Raw genomic sequence first — 20096 nt, 5'->3', positions numbered from 1 at the left:
GGATGAAGTAAGTGCTACTTCTGTGGGTGGAGGGGAAGGATAGACTCCCCTTTCCTTTCTTACTGCATTCCAAAGAACAAATATTAGATGCAACACTTATTATTCCTGTGTTGAAAAACATAGTATCATATTCAATGTGGATACTTTTTGTGGGGTTGTAATCCTTACATCCCACAGCTGACTATCCATATTGGGTTTATAATTTATCTGCCAAACCCTATATTTGAGGCAATGCTTTCATGGCTTGTGATCATGGTACTTTTGAAAATCTTCTTGTTTAAATGATTGTTGGGATATTATGTGTTAGAAATCTTGTTGTCATATGATTGTGATCTTGGTTGATAAGAAATCTTTCTAGCATGTGATCTTTTTGTACATTTCTTTCTTGGGGTTGAAAGCGGGGAGGGTTCATAGGTCAGGGAGTTTGCTCGGCTTAAACCTTTAGATACTGCTAGATGATGGTGGGAAAATGAAGTTCATCTCTCTCTCTTCTTCTTCTTCTTCGTTTTTTGTTTTTTAACTTTTATCTTGCTGCTTCAATTTTGTATCATGATGTTCTCTGGTTACTTTCTTCCTCACTTGTTTTTTAATGCATTCCTTTCTTATATGCATTCCACTTGCTTTTCAACTAAGGATCAATTTTTTTTTGAATAATGTGTGTAGCTGAATATCTCGTGATATGCATTATACATTATCGAAGCCATTATATGTTTGTCCTTTACCTCTGTCAAATGTTTGAAACTTGACTTTTTGTATGTTGTTCTATATGTGAGATAGTTGTAGATTTACTAGCATGTAGTACTTTTTTCCCATACGAAGTCATTCAATTGACCTTTCCCTCATCAAGTTTTTTTTGTTTTGTTAAGAGTTTTGGAACTTCATGTATGCTTGTATGCGATCCTAGAGCCAAATAATGTTCATTCTACGATTTAAATGTGCCTTTCGTTTATATATAGCGGTATTGTGCCAGTAAAGAGGAGCAGGTATTATTATCCTTTCTTTATGGCTTGACTCCAGGCTTCTAGGTTCTCCTTCTTAGACTTTATGGGAGAGTTAGTTTGTCTGTAATAAATGTTGCAATCCAGTCTCGTGGATATTTGTGACTGTTCAGCCGAAAAGGTATAGTGTTAAAGTACTAAAAGAATGCAGGGTTGCCTAGAGTCTACTTTTTTTTTTCTTTCTACTCTGATCCTTTTTTCCTTGCTTTTCATTTGTTAGTTTCCTAATCTTTCTCGAGTGATGTACTGCACTGAAGTTTTGAACTGTATGACACATTGAAACTTTGAAACAATCCTCAGAAATAGAGCCAGCTTCAAAACAATGTTTTACCCAGAATACTATAATTTCCCGTCATAGTGCCCAATTTTTAAAGAGGTTTGTTTACTCATATTCAGTGTGAACTTGTATACGCCAATGTACTCATCATCTAGCCAAACTGATTGTCTCCTAGAGACGGGTGTCATGCCTATAGGGCTTCTAGTAGCATTGGGCTTTTTTTGCTATTAAAATATGATGTGATGTGATGTTCTTTCTAACATACTGTTAGTGATTATGTGGGTAGACTTTGGGGTGGTGTCTTTGGCTTGATCTTCTTTTCCTCTTTAATGTCTATTGATATGGGGGTTTCTTTTTATCATCGCATCCAGGGAGTGGAGTGGGCAACTCTTTGTTGAGGAAGATGTGTTAGAATGGCTGGCTTCATTGGCTTCCTCTGATATTTGCTTTGGCATTTCAAGTGTGCAAAAAAATCTTTTTTTTGAGCACTGCTAAGAAACTGTAACCTCTGGAAAGAAAGTAAATCCAACTGAATTCATGAAGTGGATGTTGGTGATATGTTTCAGGATACAACCAATACTTACATTATGGTCTTCCTCTAAAGCGTTTTGTCTTGTAAAGTTGAATCTGTTTATTAGGTCCACAATTTTGTAACGGCCTCCTTCATTGTTTATATGGCCATATTTGGCTTTTAATAAGCTTTATGGGAGTCTTGTACAGAAATTGAGGCTGATTCTTGTTATACTTTATATACTTGTAATTGATACTGTTAACTTTGTCTTAAGAATAGGATAGATGAGCTAGATGCAAATTGTAACATGGGGTTGATGTTCCAACTGTAACTGGTCAATGTAACATATGTACTCAGTTTCTGTTTAAGCATTTTATTTCCATCAATTGTGAATGATTGTGGAGTTTTTTGTTGTTATGCTTCAAGCTTAGGAGTGACAAATTTATGTCTTGCTGCTGCATTCTCTATGTGCTGGGCTGAGAATTTTGGGTTGATTTGGGTTCTGTTTGGAGGGCTGATGATGTATTAGTCATATGTATTTTGGAGTTAAGCTTGAAAAGGCCATTTTTAATGTATTATTGTAATGATCACCTCTTGTATAGATCAAGCTTTCCTGTCTTTTTGCTTCTTATGAAAACTGATGTAGCATATGATGTGTATTCGATCTACTGGTGTTTTATCTTCTTAATACTATTTGTATTTGAGGAGCAACGAATCATTCTTGAAGGTGTTTTTAGACAGTTAGGCTCCACCATTACTTCTGATGATGAGTGGCAATGGGCTGATGAGGAAGGCTGTAAAAGTTCCAGTATGTTATCTCTTGGCAACTTCAAAATGTGGTCTCTTCATGTTTCTTTTCATTTATTTGTGTATTTTTTTTATCATTGTTCTATGTAATGATTTCAATTCTTGTAAGTTAATGCATCTGGTGTTATGGTTGTGGGAAATTGGATTTTGATTGTATACGACTTTGTTATAAAATCTGGCAGGAGAAACATAAGGTTGGTGCAATTGGTCCTTTCTGTAACAGTGCTGCTCCGCCCTCTCCTTAGTGATATGGTTTTAAGTTTCTGCACCTCCTGTCTTCTTGTTTCTATGTGATTATCGAATTTCTTCCAAAACTAGCTCTGACTCTGACTAAATCTGGATTGCTTGGACTTGGCTGGGATTTAATCTATCTAATTTGATATGTTGCATTGCAAATTTTTGGATGTACTTTGAATTTCATCCAAGTCTCTTGCTGTTGAAATTTCATGATATATTGAAACAGAGGGAAGTAAACTTTCAACTCTGGAAAGAGTACAAGAAGATTCATGTCTGTTGCTCTCTGAAGTTGAGAGTAACAGCTCAGAATCACCTCCAAAAGTCATCACCTAAAAGACTATACAAAAGACCAGGACCTCTAGGAATCGTCCCAACTACATGACGCATTCACCTCACCTCCCTTTCCCAATTAACAAAAATTCAGTCCTGACATTTCACAAGGCGTCAGCTTGCCCAACATAGAGAACACAAAAACAAAAAGCAGGAAGACCCTCCTCTCTGAAAAGAGAAAGCCTCATCAGCAGCAGTTGACCAATTTGCAAAAATCACCCAGCGTAACATCCTCCACAAGACAGACGTCCAAGTCTCTCAACTATACAAGTCCAACGTTCAGCTGATTCATCATTGCTGACACCGAGCCATAGAAGGAAAATGAAAATATACCAGATTCACTCCAGCACTCAGAAAGGACCCTTTGCTCATTGAAAGCTCTGTGAAAAACAGGTCTGTGCGCTGTTAGTTGCTTTCTCAGATTATTCCAGAACTCTGATGAGGTCCTCGTCCCGTTGCACCCCGGCCTTCAACAGCCTATCTGCTGTCTGGTTGTTTTCTCTAAAAGTGTGGTTGACCTTCCAGCCATTAACATCTGTTTTAAGTCTCTCAATATGGAGTAACCTTTCGCTCAATTTCCGTGGCTTTTCGTTTGGTTGATTAACCCATTTTACCACGTTCCTTGAGTCACTCTGTATGATGAGAGAGTTGAGTTTGACATTATTTTAAAGCAATGAACAAGAAGAAAGCCTCTCTCATCGCTCTTATTTCTGTCAAGTTCACATCACCCGCCCCAATTGGTTTTGAAATTAAGATTCTAACTTGGCTGTTTTCATCCCTCATGACCTCCCCTGTTCCAACTTCTCCGGAACTTCATTTTGCTGCTCCATCAACATTAAATTTCGTCTCTCATTTTTCTTGCTTAATTCACTTCTCCACTTCTCTGCTTTTCTTGTTTTTAAACAGTGCTGTACCTAGTGAGGGGTTCCTATATGTGTCTATGATATCACCATAATTGTTTAGTCATTTTGCTTTGATCCACATAGCAACTTGCAACTTGGTTATTTCAACAGCCTGATTAGTGTTCCGAATGTTGCCCTCAAACACCACATCGTTTCTAAAGAGCCATATTAACCATGTGATTGCGTAAATTCTGGTATGATTAACATAGAATGCGTATGCTCTCTTAACCGCAGAATAGTTTTGCCAATGGCCGATAGGCATCATCCGCTATTGCAATTAGATTTTATTTTCTTTGGTTGCCTGCTTTTTGGTTACACAAATGAAAATCCATAACTCAATTTTAAGATTTTTTCTCGGACCTCAATTCATCTTAATAAGTTGTATCATATGTGGTTTGCCTCTTTGTTTTCGTTTCTCGTCATTATCTGGTGCAATTCTAACAACATCCAAATGCTTTGTTCTTTTCACCAATTTTATCACCATACATTCAGTAAACCTTAAATAGGGTTGTTCATTTCATTATAGTATTAGCTTGGGAAGTTAAAAAAGAAGTATATATATTTCACATGATATGCCATGGATATTGTGATGGAAGATAAAAGATTTGAACGAACGAATGGACACAAGCAGCGTATATGCAAAGATTCTGCTTAAAATGCATTCCTTTATTCATAACAAATTCAACCAGCCTTGTGCAAACCTCAAATTGTGGTACAAACAATGTGAAATAGACGAACGAATAATAATAAGACAGCTTTTCTCAGACCAAAACTAGAAAAGTTGTAGCATTAAGCGAAACTAATTTAGAAGACCAAGTAGCCGGCAACCGCAGCAGCTCCAGCGACAGCAGAGACCCCAAGGGTGGTTGCACCACTGCTAGGAGGCTGAGCAGCAGCAGCATTTTTTGCTGCATCCTCACTGCCAACAGGGCCTTCAACAGCCGCAGCAGCCTCATCACCACCAGTAGTTGGTGCACTTGCTTCATCAGTGTTGCCAATGGTATCATCATTGACAGGTGCAGCGGCCTCGGCGCCTCCCTTGCTGTCGGAGGAGGCTTGACCAGCCGAAGCCAACCCAACAAGGGCAATAAAGACCAATGCAAGAACAAGGATCTGGCGTGCCATTTTTTTGTTTATTATTTGGTTGGAGTTAGATTTCTTCGAGGTGTTACGAGGGAGAACAAGAAGAAATTAGTATGCCGAGAATGCAATTGTTCTCTAGGATTTGATCATAGAGAAACACCCCACAACTGCGGAGGGAGTGGGAGAGACTTATATAATGCTGAATTTGGACAAGAATGGAACGGCATCAACGTAATACACGGGTTCAACACCCTGTGCCGACTCAGGAAAACCATACATGCATCTGCTTTCTTTATGCTGCGGACGTTGTTTCTTTTCCTTGTCTTCCATATTTAGGGAGAACAAATTTGGCTAATGCTATTATATTCGATTTTGTAGGGCAAAGTTTAGAATACGTTTTCTTTTTCTTTTTCTTTTTAAATATATATTCTTTTTATCAAATATAAATTTGTCCAAAGATGATCTCTCAATTGACTCTTTAAATAAAAAAATACATATATTTATTATTAAATCGAACACTCAAATCCAATATCATATAGGGTTACACTTGAAAAATATAAAGTTATCTAGTGTATTATGATTTATGATATAGAAATAATTTTGATTTGAATTTGAAGTTTTTATTCATTGTAAAATATTATTATGAGCAATCTTAAACAAAATTTTTTAAATCAATTCATAAGGTTAATTTTCTCTTCAGTATGGTTAAATGAAAATCAAGTTTGAAAATCAAAATTGATAGATTGATAAAATTTAATGAGAAGATCGATAATGTGTAAAAAATTGATTAAAAATATGATTTCTAAACAAAGTATAATCACTATTTATAAGCTAGATATCTTTGCTTTTTTGTGCTTTGCCTTGCAGGCTGGAAATACAGAGATATTGGCTTTGCCTATAATGGCAATAGCTAACCCATGTTTGAACAAATTACTTTGGTTACCTCCTTTATAGGGTCTATGACACATAGGACAGTTACATCAGCGACAGCTGACGTGTTCAATGGCCAGTACTTCTGGTCAAAAGCCATTTGGATGCCAGTGCAAGTGTGCAAGTGTTCCTTTGAATGCAAAGAGGGTTTTCTCTTACAAAATAGAAACTGATAAGTTGGTATTAATATATTCTTCGACATTCTATGAGTATGTACATAATAAATGCATTCCCATGTCTAACGTTGTGGAGTTGCCATGTCAAAGCCCTTTGTTGTTCATGGATTTACCGGACTCTTGGAGTTTTTGAACTCTTGCAGTGCAGGTTGATAATACTTAGTAAACCAATTAATGATCATAGTTGTTCACATTTAACCCAGGTTGATGTATTGTGTTAATTTACTATCAGCATATCCCGGTACCGTCAATGTTATCTTGTTTCCTTGATTATATGTAGTTTATAATTGCGAAAAGCTTTCCTTTCCAATGAGAATGGCGCCTTCCTGCGCACTAGCTTATGTGCTTACATGCAGTGCACTTGCTAGGTTAAGTGTTATGTAGTTGGTGGTTGACTTCCATGCATTGTGTTATGAAAGTCACCTAAGAAATAATAAAGATAAAATTTAGAAAAATCAAGAAAACAAAAAAATTATAAAAATTTTGACAGCTAGGCCTCTTGCTTAAGTTTACGAAGTGAAATAGTTTTTCTATTATTGAGAAATTAAAGTATAATAAAATTAACTTTAATGGTTTTCCAAAGTAACCTAAGATTTCTTGTACATCTTCTCTCAATAGCCTCCAACCACTCATCCATACCACTTTAGTGCCACCTAGAGCAAAAAACAAAGTTATAATGTATTCTCTCTTTATGGCTCTCAAAGCACTACTACCTTTTCAAATGACTAAAGACCCACTTTTATATAAAAGTTCAGAGTAGAATAAGTTCAGGACTTAATGTGGAATAAGAAATTTAAAATCATACAACCACTTAACATTGTACACAAACAATAATCCTACTAAAATAAGATTTAGAATTCTAGTCAACCTAAAACTCAACAAATTTTCACCTTCGACTTGAATTCAAACTCCTTAAACCTCTTCCATCAGCCGCACCTAATTGCAATTCTCCAACTCCACCTACTTTCCAACACCCTGAATAACTTCCTAAGCACAAGACTTTCCAAACCATTGACCTTCAAGATTACCCTGACTACACATACTGAATCAAGTACAGTCCAACACTCACTTGCAAAAATGACCAATGCACTTGTGTAGTTGTCAAATTAATAACGTTAATTGACTTCGAAAGGGACCTCGACAACCCTTCCAATTCATCAATAAGATTTTTCATCCTTTCACAATCGTCAAATAAAATCTCATTTCACTTGGGTAGCTATTATCTTTTGTGCATTGTTCCTATCCTTTCAAGGTTTCATATTTTAGACAATACAAACCATTATATGAATTCCTCCCACCAGAACCATGTCACCTTGTGTGACTTTTACCATTCCTCCATAGGTTGAAAATCTATACCTTTTGGAGTTTAATAGGCTTAATGATATTAGATGCTTACACATATTTCGGGCATAGGCCACATGACCCAAAGAAAACACAACCTTATCAAACATTTTAATTTTCACCATTTTAAGACCTATGACCTTCGCTATTAACTTATCACCCAAAGTCAAATTCCCAACCATTCATTCTTGAAGCAAATTAAAATAATCCTTTTCATAGTCTACGTGAGTGACACAAGTAGAATCTAAATACCAATAAGAATTTGCATACATATCTTCTGAGATTGTTAAGATGACACAATCATCAACGTTAGTAACGAAAACACATTCACTTTCATTCTTGTTACTTTCACTTTTTTTGTAAGATAATCCCTTCAAATATATCCACACCTTTTGTATTGAAAACACTGAATACTACTAGATCTAAACTTGCCACCCTTAGATCCCATGCTTGTTAACTTACTTTTTTGAATCTTGACCAACAATGTTGAGTCAACTAAATCTCTATCTCCTTCACTAGACATTAACGCTCTGTAAATCAGAGATTCCACAATCCAAAACGATGCAAGGAACAAAAATGCTTTCTTTCCTCCACCTTAACGTTAACATCTTTCAATTAATCAATGATCTCGTCAAATTCGTTCATATGCTTCATGAGATCTTTATTCTCCTCCATCTTTAAGTGATATAGTTTTTTCTTAAGTTGCAACTTGTTGGAAAGATTTTTGGCTGAATACACATAAATTTCTCGTTGAAATTTCTTGACTTGAAAAATAATGAAACAAATACAAATATTTGATGTGAGTTATAATCTTTGAAAATTCTTCTAATTAATTTCTTCATTTCGTCTTCAAGAGTCACAAACTCAGACTTAATTTTGATCACGAACTAAACTTGATATCTTGGCTTCGAGGGTCTTCATAACTTGATCTTGATCGTAAATTTTATTTGATATAATAGCTTCATGGTTTTCACTATTTAACTTGATCACGAACACTTGATATCTTCGTTTCAAGGGTCTTCATGACTTAATCTAATCACGAACACTTGATATCTTGATCACAACCTCACTGCTGCTTGGTATCTTGATCACGAACTTCAATACTGCTTAATCACAAACTTCGCTTCTGCTTGATCACGAACTTCGCTAGATCTTCATTGCCGTTTGGTCACAAGCTTCACTGCTACTTGATACTTCACTTCAGAAATTTTCTACTCTTCTTGATCTCTGAAATGCTCTGAATCTCTGAATACCTTCGAATATTCGAATGCCTTTGAATAAATCCAAATGGCTTGGAAGAGCCCCTTATTTATGATGCTAGGTGGGAAACTTTGATGAGAATGTAATCTCTTTAAATTATCTCTAAATTATTTTAATTTAATTAGAGATAAATTATGATGACTCATTTAAAGTCTTTTGATTGGATGGACTTTTGCTCATTGAATTTTGATTGGCAAAAGTTAAGTTTTATCACTAAATTTATTTAGAGATAAATCAAATAATCAAATTTGATTTTTTATCTCTAAATTATCATAATTATTAAAGATAAATTAAATGACCAATAGTTAAATTTTGATTGGTTAGATATATGAAATTATCTCTAAATTACCTTGATTTATTTAAAGACAAATTGGATGATCAATAATTAAATTTTGATTGGTCCAATTTAAATATTATCTTCATCTCAAGGGATAAATATATAACACATAAGTGAATTGATTCAACTATGTGTCTATGAAATAATCCAACTAATATATTAATTATTTTATAGTTAATTATATAGTTATGACATCATCGAGTTCACATGGCAGCACTTAATTGGATGATAATTTTTTCCCTTTTACAAATGCCCTCGTAAAACTTGTTCACATATGATTTTGTATGAGGCAAGTGGACAAGTCTTGAAATTTTAAAAAAATTTCTAGGATTTCTTAGAATCCTAATATGCCTTGGTATACTTGCAATCCAAGTTAGGTTTGAATTATGCTTGCCCATAGGTAAGAGAAGTATGATGTTGGAAGATGTATGTTGTAATAAAACTATTTGTAGAAGTATATTGCAATAAAACCATTTGAAGAAATTGTTGGGATTCGATCTCATGCTCAAACATAAAATTAATCAAGAAATTAATTATATAACACAGTGAAAAAATAAACTAGCATTTAATTAGAAAAACAATCGAATTCTACAGGATCAATGCTTGTATCTTTCATGTAATTTTTAAATTAATTATGAACACTCATAAGCTTAAAAGTTACATACCTTACTCTAGATATCATAATCAAGAACCAATTAAATCCAAAAAGCTTGTGATGAAGCAAGTAACTCGAAAAAAGAACAAATTAGTGTGAAATCATATAGTTGAAATGTTTGCTTCTTCATCTTTAAGATTTGTCAAATTTTTCGTTACCCAAGTATTTGGCCTTTAACAGTAATCCACACAATGACCAAATAAAACCTTCTCAACGGTAGGATTTTACTTGTGTTAGCAAGTTTTGTTTCTACAACAAAAAGATCAAAAGTTCTTATCAAATCTTATTTCTGTAAGATAAAGAAAACTATTTTTCTTTTCTTATTTTTATGAAATGACTGAAGGCTTAGAGCTTTAGGTAGCTAACACAATATATTTACATAGCCAAATTAAGTTGTAACCATAGAAACAACAATTGTATTTTATTCAATTAAGTCCTTATGAACTTAATTAATTTTTTACTTTATTTTGGTATATTCCAATTAAGTTCAACTTAATTTATTATCCTTATTTAATCTCAATCATGTCACTTAATGTGTGTGACCTATTATACTTCTAATATGTTGACAATAAATAGAAATCCTAATCAAATATCAATTTGATAATTAATTTATATTTATAGATGCTGAGCGGCATTTAACAATATATCATGATCATCCAAATGTTAAAAAGTTAATTAAAGAATTTGATAAAGCCTTTCAGTGATAAGCCTCTCAGTACAATATGGTCTTTTTATCAAATATCCCGTATATGTCATAAAGCATTACACAGTATCTACTTATAACCTTTCATATTAGTTTTCATAATTTATTACTAACCTTATGAATTTAGGAAACTAACTTTCCTCAAATTCATCATGTTTTGGCTAAAGACTTGATACAAATTAATTAATAATTGAGAACAAGTGAGATACATTCTCTCATATTACTTAGGGTGATGAATCCTCTATTGACCACTTATTTACTTTCACATGCTTCATAACATGCCTAAAAACACTATGTTTAAGCATCCGGTAGCCTTTAGACCCATAGAAATGAAATCAAAGTATGTCATTTCTTATACAAGATGACTCGATGTCTCAAGTCTGAGAACTAGTTGCACGACTATCATATGAAAATATATTCTATAAACACTTAAGTGAAATACGAAATGAAGTTCTCATAGTAAGTCATGTTCAGTGAACTTTTTCTTTAACAAGCAACCGACATTTTATCCTTAAGTATCCCATATACTTCAATTTATGAGATTGATTGCTTACTACTAAGTAAGGAGGCTTAACATGTACCAATCTTTGAGTAATGGCAATGCCTTGTCTTGACAATACCATGGCCATAAACAATTTTAGGAACATAACTTTGATGCATAGTGATATCATAATTATAATAATTTTACAATTCTCTTGCAAGGCCTTTTTGTTCCATGAGCTTCATCCAATTAGTACTTAATAACTCCATATTATTGCACTAACATGAAAGAAAATCTCTATCACATTTAGTTATGCGATTAAATATGTATTAAATGATAATATATTATCTTTGACCAATCTAATTGGCTCAAGGTCATATACTAACAGAAATATATTATAATAAAGCTATAATTTTAAAAAAAGTATATTGCAACTGGTATTGCATTCTTTAATAAACTAAAACTCTTTTTTTTTTACTCTATAAAAAGAGAGCTTCCTTGTAAATTTTTTGCACATCGAGATCAATTTAAGAATTGTAAATCTTCAATAAACTAGCGGAAAAATTCTTCATCTTGTTGAGATTATAAGGTATGTCATTCTTTCATATTTTTCATTGTTAACATGGTAATAGAACTCACTCACTTCTTGGTTCTTTAATTATGCAACTCCCATTATTTTGCCACCTTGCAGGCTCATAGTTGAATCAAGAAATCCATGTATATCACCATGCTTTAAGATGCCACGTTAACGTATTATTTTGCTACCTTACATTACAAGCCAACTTCCATTGTATCTTGCAACATTACAATTGCCTTGCAAATTCTCATTGTATCTTGTGGCCTTGAAAGCTTATAGTCAAGCCAAGAAATCATGCATATAATCATGCTTTTTGAGATGTCATTCTTAGTCAACCTCCTGCACGTTACAATCGCAAATTGTTGTGCTAAAGGTCTACCTTTGCCACGTTACAATTACCCTTTTTTTTTGATTAATTTTTTTAATTTGTTTTTTTTTACAATTAAATCCTAAATCAAGACAAGTCTCAATTGAAGTGGAAGGAATTGATAGGAATTTGAAGAGTGCTCTTTATAATAGCACTTGCTGATCATTGGAAGGTACTCTTTATTATAGCAATTGTCAATCTTTGAGGGTGTTCTTTACAATAGCACACCATTTGTTGATCCTTGGAAGGTGCTTTTTACAATAACGCTTGTTGATCCTTAGGGGGTGTTCTTTATAATAGCACACAATTTGTTATCCTTGGAGGGTGCTCTTTTTGCCATTGATCTTTGAGAGGTGCTTTTTATAATAGCACACAAGTTATTCTTGGAGGGTGACTTTTATAATTGCACTTGTTGATCCTTAAAGGGTGCTCTTTATAATAGCACACAATTTATAATCACTATGATATACTTTAAAGACTACCAAGATCTTGTCATTTTTTCCAAAATGAAGATATGAAGAAGAGGTTGTTTCTTCCCACAGTGAGACTATTGATTTATCCTTGTTGAAGAACATAGTTAAAAAATACTTTAGGCAAGTTTACAAATTTATTGACCTTGAACCATTTTTCAATAGTACGTATGCAAAAGATCAAACTTAGAAGCTTCAAGAACTTGACCAAAATTGTTGGGCATGCTGATGGTTTGCAAGTTGAGTTGACAAATCTTGCAAAGGAATTAGATGCTTTGTATTGCAATGAGGATGATATCGAATATTCACTTTAAAGTAAATAAAGAAAAGGTGCAAATGAGGGAAGTTAATATTCCTAAGGTTAATGAAGAGATATCTTTTGTCAAGTCTTTTTTTATTTTAAGTGAAGGCAAAGTTAATTCTTTAAAATTACTGTAGAATATGTTGGAATCTTATCGCGAATAGCTAAAGAATTTCAAGTAGAAGTCTTGATTTGATTACTTCCTTATTCATGAAGCTTTTGTTTTTTTTTTCATTTTTTTAGGATTTAGACCTTTTAATTTTTTTTTTTCACATTATAGTGCATTTCGACTTAGCAATAAAAATTAATTTTTTCGTATTGCTTTTCTTTACTCATGAAGAAATTTAGAAGCTAATCTTGTGAAACCTTCAAGATACTTTGTGTTTCAAAAATTTTTGTAGACATCAATTGAAATTCAAAACAATTAAACTTGTGATTGCAATTTGTTTTACTTGCAATTGAATTGATTGAATCACATAACTCAGAGAGAAGTACAAACTTGATTTTTTTCTTCATTCTTCTATCTTGGTATGATCATAAAGAATTGAGCAATCTTTAATGCAAGAGACTTTTCTTTTATGATTTTTTGGTGTGATTGAATTTGGCAATGGGACCAAGCTGCCTATGTACTTCCTAATATGAAGAAGGATCAAGTCATAATGTAGTTCATATACATTTTTTTGCCCTAACTTTTGCCTAACTCATATTTGTAAGGATTTTCAACTTTGTAGGCTTTTTTTTTTTTGCCTTAACGTTTGCCTAAGTCTTCTTGTTAAGGATTTTTGATTTAGTAGGTTTTTTTTTTCCCTTTAGCTTTTACCTAAGTTGTCCTATTAAGGATTTTCAACTTGGCAAGCATTTTTTTTGTGCAGTTTAAGCTCTTATTAAGGAGCATATAACTTTCAAGCATAGTAGCACTTCAGGAATCTACCATTAATTGAGCCAACTTTTGCTCAATCTTGATCAACAAGTTTGTATGCGCCATTGGTGTAGACTTCTTAAACAACATATGGTCCATCCCATTTTGAGAAGAACTTGTTACCCATACGATGTGTAGTGTTTATGGGGCTTTTCACTAGAAGACCTAAGTCTCTCACTTGGAATGATCGTGGTTTAACGTTCTTGTGGAAAGCTTTGGACAATTGAGCTTGATAACATTTCAAGAGTTGTTATGCTTCCAACCTTTTCTCAACCAACGATTGAGTTCTTCAAGGCGTAGGTGAACATTATCTTCTTTTGAAAGACCTTCTTGAATGGCAATTCTCATTGATGGAATTTGACGGTCTAGTGGTAGAACAACTTTTACACCATAAACAAGCGAGTATGGAGTACCTTGAGTAGGTATATGAAATGTCATATGATAAGCCCATAAAGCTTCCCTTATTTTCTCTGGCCAATCTTTCTTTAAGCGATTAGCAACTTTTTTGAGAAAATTACATAAAGTCTAGTTAAAAGCTTGGGCTAAACCGTTTGCTAGTGTGAGGTACATGGAAGAATTATGTTATTTGAAGTTAAACTGTGCACATAACTTTTCCACTGCAAATTGTTTTCCATTATCTGTTATAATACTTCATGACATGCCATAACAATAAATAATGTTTATTCTAATGAAGGCAACAACAGTTTCTTTCTTTACTTTTCGATAAGATGTAGCCTCTGCCTATTTTGAAAAGTAGTTTGTGGTTGCAAGTATGTAAAGATGCCCTATGGAACTTTTAGGTAATGGTCTAACCAAGTTGAGTCTTCAAGCATCAAATAGCCATGATGTAACTGTTGGGTGGAGTTTAACATGAAATTGATATGCTTGACATCTCTTAGCATAGTCCATGCTATCTTTCACCATTATTGACCAATAGTACCCATTCTTTTGATTTGGAAGTGTAACTTGGCTCCAAGTTGATATGCCCCACAAATTCCTGAGTGAGCGTCTTGTAAGGCATTGTATGATTTTTTTTCTCCCAAACAACGAAAAAATACTTTATCAAAAGAACGCAGATAAAGTATGCCCTTAAAATAAATAAATCAAGAAGCTTGACATTTTATTTCTATTTTGTGTCTTGGATCATTAGGAAGTTTTTCATGCTTTAGGTAGTCAATCAATGGTTGTCTCCAATCCTTTTTTCCTACTTCAAGGATTGCGACGACATTAGATTTTACATCGACTTCTTCACCTTGAGTGATTGGTGGCAAAATCCAACATTTGAAAAGCAGAATTTTTATTTCTGTACTTGATTCAATTGTTGATGCCAAATTAGTCAAAGAATCTGCCTACCTATTTTCTTTTCGAGGCACATGTTCTATTCTAGCTTTGTCAAACCATTTTCAAAATTGCTTAACATAGTTGACATATGGCAAAATCTAAAGCTTTTTAACTTCATAAAGTGAAAAGTTTTGGTTTACAACCAAATTAGAATCTCCAAACACTTTGAGTTGAGTAATTTGCATGTCCACCACCATCTCCAATCCTATGATCAAGGTTTAGTATTCTATTACATTATTAGAGCAATTTTTGATGCGAATGAATGCTTAAGGCAATACTTTTCCTTCTGGGGTGATAAAAATGACTCCTGTACCTACCTCATCTTGTCAAGTTGTTTCATCAAAATATAACTTTAATGACTTAGGAATTTCAATGTAGAGAACATCTTTATCAGGAAGATCTTCAGAGAATTCCTAATCATCTGGAATTGGATGATTTGTAAAAAAATCTACAAGTGCTTGTCCTTTGACAGCTTTTTAAGGGATATATGTTATGTCAAATTGATGTAATGAAAAAGCCCATTTTGTCAATCTCCCATTAAGCACCGATTTTGACTTAAGATACTTGAGGGGATCTGCTCATAAAATTAAGTGAACAGAATGAGCTTGCAAATAATGGCTTAATTTCTTAATTGCAAACATCGATGCCAAACATGTCTTCTCAATGAGTAAATAATTTAATTCTGTGCCATTAAGAGTTTTACTAAGGCAGTAAAGTGTACTTTCCTTTTCTTCATCATTTTTTTGTGCCAAAAGTGCTCCTAAAGAACGCTCTTATGCTGCAATATAAAGGATCAGTGGACGTCTTGGTATAAGAGCCCTTAAAACTAGAGGCCTTAGTAAATTAGATTTTATGCTTTTAAAGGCATTATTGCAAGACTTATCCTAAACAAAAGGCATATCTTTCTTCATCAAACGACTAAATGGTTGACATTTACCAACCAAGTTAGATATGAAGCGTCGAATATAGGCCAATCTTCCTTGCAAACTTTTAAGTTTGTGAAGATTGCTTGGCCCAAGCATTTTCATGATTGTATCTATTTTTGATTGATCAATTTCAATTCCACAATGGTGCACTATGAATCCTAAAAATTTACCTAAAAATACTCCAAAGGCCTATTTTAAGGGATTCATCTTTAATTGATATCGACACAATCTCTCGAATACTTGGCAAAGGTTTTCAAAATGACCAACTCTCTTTCTGGCCTTAACCACCACATCATCTATGTAGCATTCAACATTCTTGTGGAGCATATCATTGAATATCTTTTGCATCGCTCTTTAATAAGTGGCGCTTGCATTCTTTAACCCAAAAGACATAACTTTGTAATAATATATTCCTTTAAGATTCGAAATGCAGTGAGCTCTTTATGCTTTGGATCCATGAAAATTTGATTATAACTAGAGGAGCCATTCATAAAAGATAAAACCTCATGGCTAGTTGTTGCATCCACCATTATTTCTGTTTATGGGAAAAAAAAATTATCCTTTAGGCAAGCATTGTTCAAGTCTCGAAAATCCACACCAACTTGAATTTAGCCATTTTTTTTCTAACTGGAACAATATTTGAGATTCAAATAGGGTACTTGACTTTTCGAATAAAGCTAGCCTCAATGAGTTTATTGACTTCAACCTCTATTTTGCGAATCAAGTTAGGGTGAAGACATCTTTAAGCTTGTTTAATGGGTCAGACAACTTTCTTTACTGCTAGATGATTTACAATAATTTTAGGATCCAATCCTAGCATTTCTTTATAAGTCCATGTAAAGATGTTTCAATACCTTGTCAAGAGGTTAAAACAAGATTTTTCTTCCTCAGAAGTTAAATTAGCACTTATGAAAATTGATCGAGGATCTTTTGTAGTGTTTATGTTAGCTTCCTTTAATTCATCAATTATAGGCTGATTATTTAATATAAGTCTCCTATATCCATATCCTTGCATTAGAATAAAGAAGAACAAACATAGGCTCCAAGTCGCCAAATGTATAAAAAGATGTTATTAGTATTTGATAATTACAAACAAAATCTCTTTATTTTAAGGTCAAATAATCCCGATATCCCATCGACCACCATCGACTAGGCTTTTTGGTGCCTTTGTTGTATATATATTTTTTAGATTTCTTTTCTTGATTAATTGCTTTCTTCACTTAAACTAATGATTTGATTTTCTTTTAACAGTTAGATTTAAAATTTATTAGTCTATAATCAAGACAAGCCTAAATCGGACTGGAAGAAATTGGTAGTAATAGCCTTGGTGAGTGCACAATTGTTGAACTGCTATTTATAATAGCACAATTGTTAATCTTTAGAGGGTGATCTTTATAATAGCACACAATATGTTGATCCTTGGAGGGTGCTTTTTTTAATAGCATACAAATATTGATCCTTAAAGATGCTTTTTATAATAGTACCACTGTTGATTCTTGAAGGGTTGTTGATCCTTAAAGGTGCTTTTATAATAGCACAATTGTGAATCATCATGGTATACTTCAAAGACTACAAAAATTAACTTGTCATTCTTTCCAAGAAGAATAAAGATATGAAGGAGTTATTTCTTCTCATACTGAGACATATATCTGGTCGAATTTTTCCATCTCAATTACTTAATGCTTTTACAACTTTGGAGGAATGGACTTTTAAGTCAATCAAAATTTCACAATCTTCTTCAAAAGTGCGACGTGTTCAATCCTATCTTTATGATAAGAGTTTTAGTTAAGAGGAATTTTTTACCTTGGGAAGTCGCAAAATTTTTTGTGAGGCTTATTAGGGAAGTTCTTTCAATATTAATGGAGAATTTAATTATATCCCCTAATATTGGGAGTAGACTGAATATGTGTTATTTTGATATAAGAAACTTTTACGTTATATGAAGATGGTTGATGCTATTTATGCGTCATTATATGCTTAGGATTGTAATAAAGATGTCATTCGAGCATTTTGTGAGGGTTGGTGTCCAACCATGAAAACCCTTCATATTGCCTTCGGAGAGACTTCCCTATCATTGTGGGACTTGCACAAATTGGGTGGTCTTCTTGTTCGTTGTTGGTTTTATGATAAAGTCATTCCATCTACTAAAAAATTGATTAGTGATGGTGCTAATGAGAGATTTCTTCCCAAAAGTTGTGAATACTTATTTGTTGCTTTTCATTATTTGCAGGAAAGAAAAGATGGTCAAGGAAAAGTCTTTGTTGATAGTTAGATCAATTTTTGGTTTAAGGTAAATTACGCTATCAAAGGCCACCAACTTGTAAAGTAAAGAAGTCAACTTGCTCAAAGACCACGCATAACCCTACTGGAATTATCAAGAAACATGAAATTTGAGCGTCAATTGGAGCTAAGGCATGTGGTGAACTTGGTGTTAAAGAAAATTGTGAGAATGATACTTCGTTGATTTCTTTTCTTGTTGGCTCTGTGTATTTGTTTTTCCAAGCCTAGAATTAACCATTCAACTAGAGACATTTAAGATCGTTAGCCTTATAGTTATTAGCTCTAAAGGTGTTAACCTTGCCATTCCAGTGCTTGTCAAAATTTATCAAGAGCTTAACAAGATTGCTCTTTCTACTCAATTTGGTTCTTCAAACGCATGTTTTCCTGTTCACTATATTTAGGAGTGGTTGAGTCATTATTTTGATATTCACTTTCCAATTCCATAAGAAGTAATTAGACCCATGATGGTGAAGTTTTCTAAAGAAAGTGAGGTCCAATATTTTAATGAATAAGAAATATGTAAGTTAATTCACATAAAATTAGAGTGGGACGTTAATTTATATTCCAAAAATCGAGATCACGTTATCATCGATACTAGGCCACTTGACCCTTCACGACATGACTACTTAGTTAGCGTTCGATCTAGCTATTTGCCTATTCGATGCCACAATACCATCATTATAGAGCTTTATACTCCTCATAGATTTGGAAGATAATTTGGCTTTTGCCAAGATGTCTTAGGAATCTTAAGATTGATATTCTTTGGCAAACTTGTATGCTTTTCCAATACCTAGTCAAAATTAATTTCTCCAACTTGTCCTCTAAAATTTAATGATTATGCCATTGCAAGCTATATGAAATGGTGGTCCTAAGTTCATAATCTTTACCTTGAACATGGTATTGAAGCTTTGATTTCTAGTACCCATCAAACACCATCCAAAAGATTAAGGCAACAAAAGGAAAAGCCTTCCAAAACTAAACAAGATAAGAATAAGATCTTTGTTGCAACAAATCGCTCTAGTAGAAAAGAACGTAAGGAACCTTCAAAAGTACAAAGCCTTCGATTACTTCAACGTACAAGTGTTGAATAATGAACTCTTGAATAAATTTTTGAGCACAAAGGTGCAATAGTTGTTGAAGACTTTAGTAGTGAAATTGATTGTGAGAGACATTAGAAACAAGTTAACCAAAGAAGCAAAAGGTATCGAACCCTTTTGGTTTTTCATTTCTTGAAGACGTTCCCAACTGTTATTTGCTTCTAGAAAATTTTGATGATCTGGTAACTATATCATGAATTTCTAATTTTTTTTACAATTTTATGAGGTTCAAGAGGTTATTGATGTAATGGAACAGGTTGAGATTATTGATTCATCCTTATTGAGTCATCTTTTTGTAATACATCTATAAAAGATCAAACTGAGAAGCTTCAAAATCTTGCAATTTGTCTTAAAGATAAGGGAGTCACTTAAGACCAAATTTGTTAGGCATGTTGATGATTTGCAAACTGAGTTGACAAATCTTGAAAAGGAATTGAATGCTTTGTGTCGCAAAAAGGATGAGATTGAATCTCCTTTTAAAAAACAAAGGGAAGAAGTGCAAAGAGGGAAGCTAATATTTCCAAGATTAATGAAGAAATAGCTTTTGTCAAGTTTTCTTCAATTTTGAGTGAAAGCGAAGTTAATTCTTTAAAATTGTTGTAGAGTATGTTGGAATCTTCTTGAGAAGAGCTAAAGAATTTCAAGTGGAAACCTTGATTTGATTACTTCTTTATTCATGTAGCTCTTGCTTTTCACTTTTTTTTTAGGATTTAGACTTTTTTTTAAAAAATTTTCTTTCACATTGTAATGCATTTCAAATTAGTAATTAAAAAAGTCAATCTTTATTATT

The 20096-nt window shown here is 33.4% G+C and overlaps 1 protein-coding gene across 1 annotated transcript; it reads right to left on the bottom strand.

Annotated features, from left to right (window-relative positions):
- Positions 1–4699: 4699 nt before the first annotated feature.
- LOC110423511 (anther-specific protein BCP1-like) lies at positions 4700–5302 on the bottom strand. The gene has a single exon (XM_021437729.2). It carries the CDS (start codon positions 5185–5187, stop codon positions 4867–4869), a length of 321 nt encoding a protein of 106 aa, XP_021293404.1. The 5' UTR covers positions 5188–5302; the 3' UTR covers positions 4700–4866.
- Positions 5303–20096: the final 14794 nt, after the last annotated feature.

This window comes from Theobroma umbraticum, unplaced genomic scaffold (genome assembly GCF_002168275.2).
Source record: "Theobroma umbraticum cultivar Fairchild unplaced genomic scaffold, ASM216827v3 scaffold_20.0, whole genome shotgun sequence".
NCBI lineage: Eukaryota > Viridiplantae > Streptophyta > Magnoliopsida > Malvales > Malvaceae > Theobroma > Theobroma umbraticum.
The sequence above is the reverse complement of the archived record's forward strand: the minus strand, read 5'-3'. Positions and strand labels throughout refer to the sequence as shown.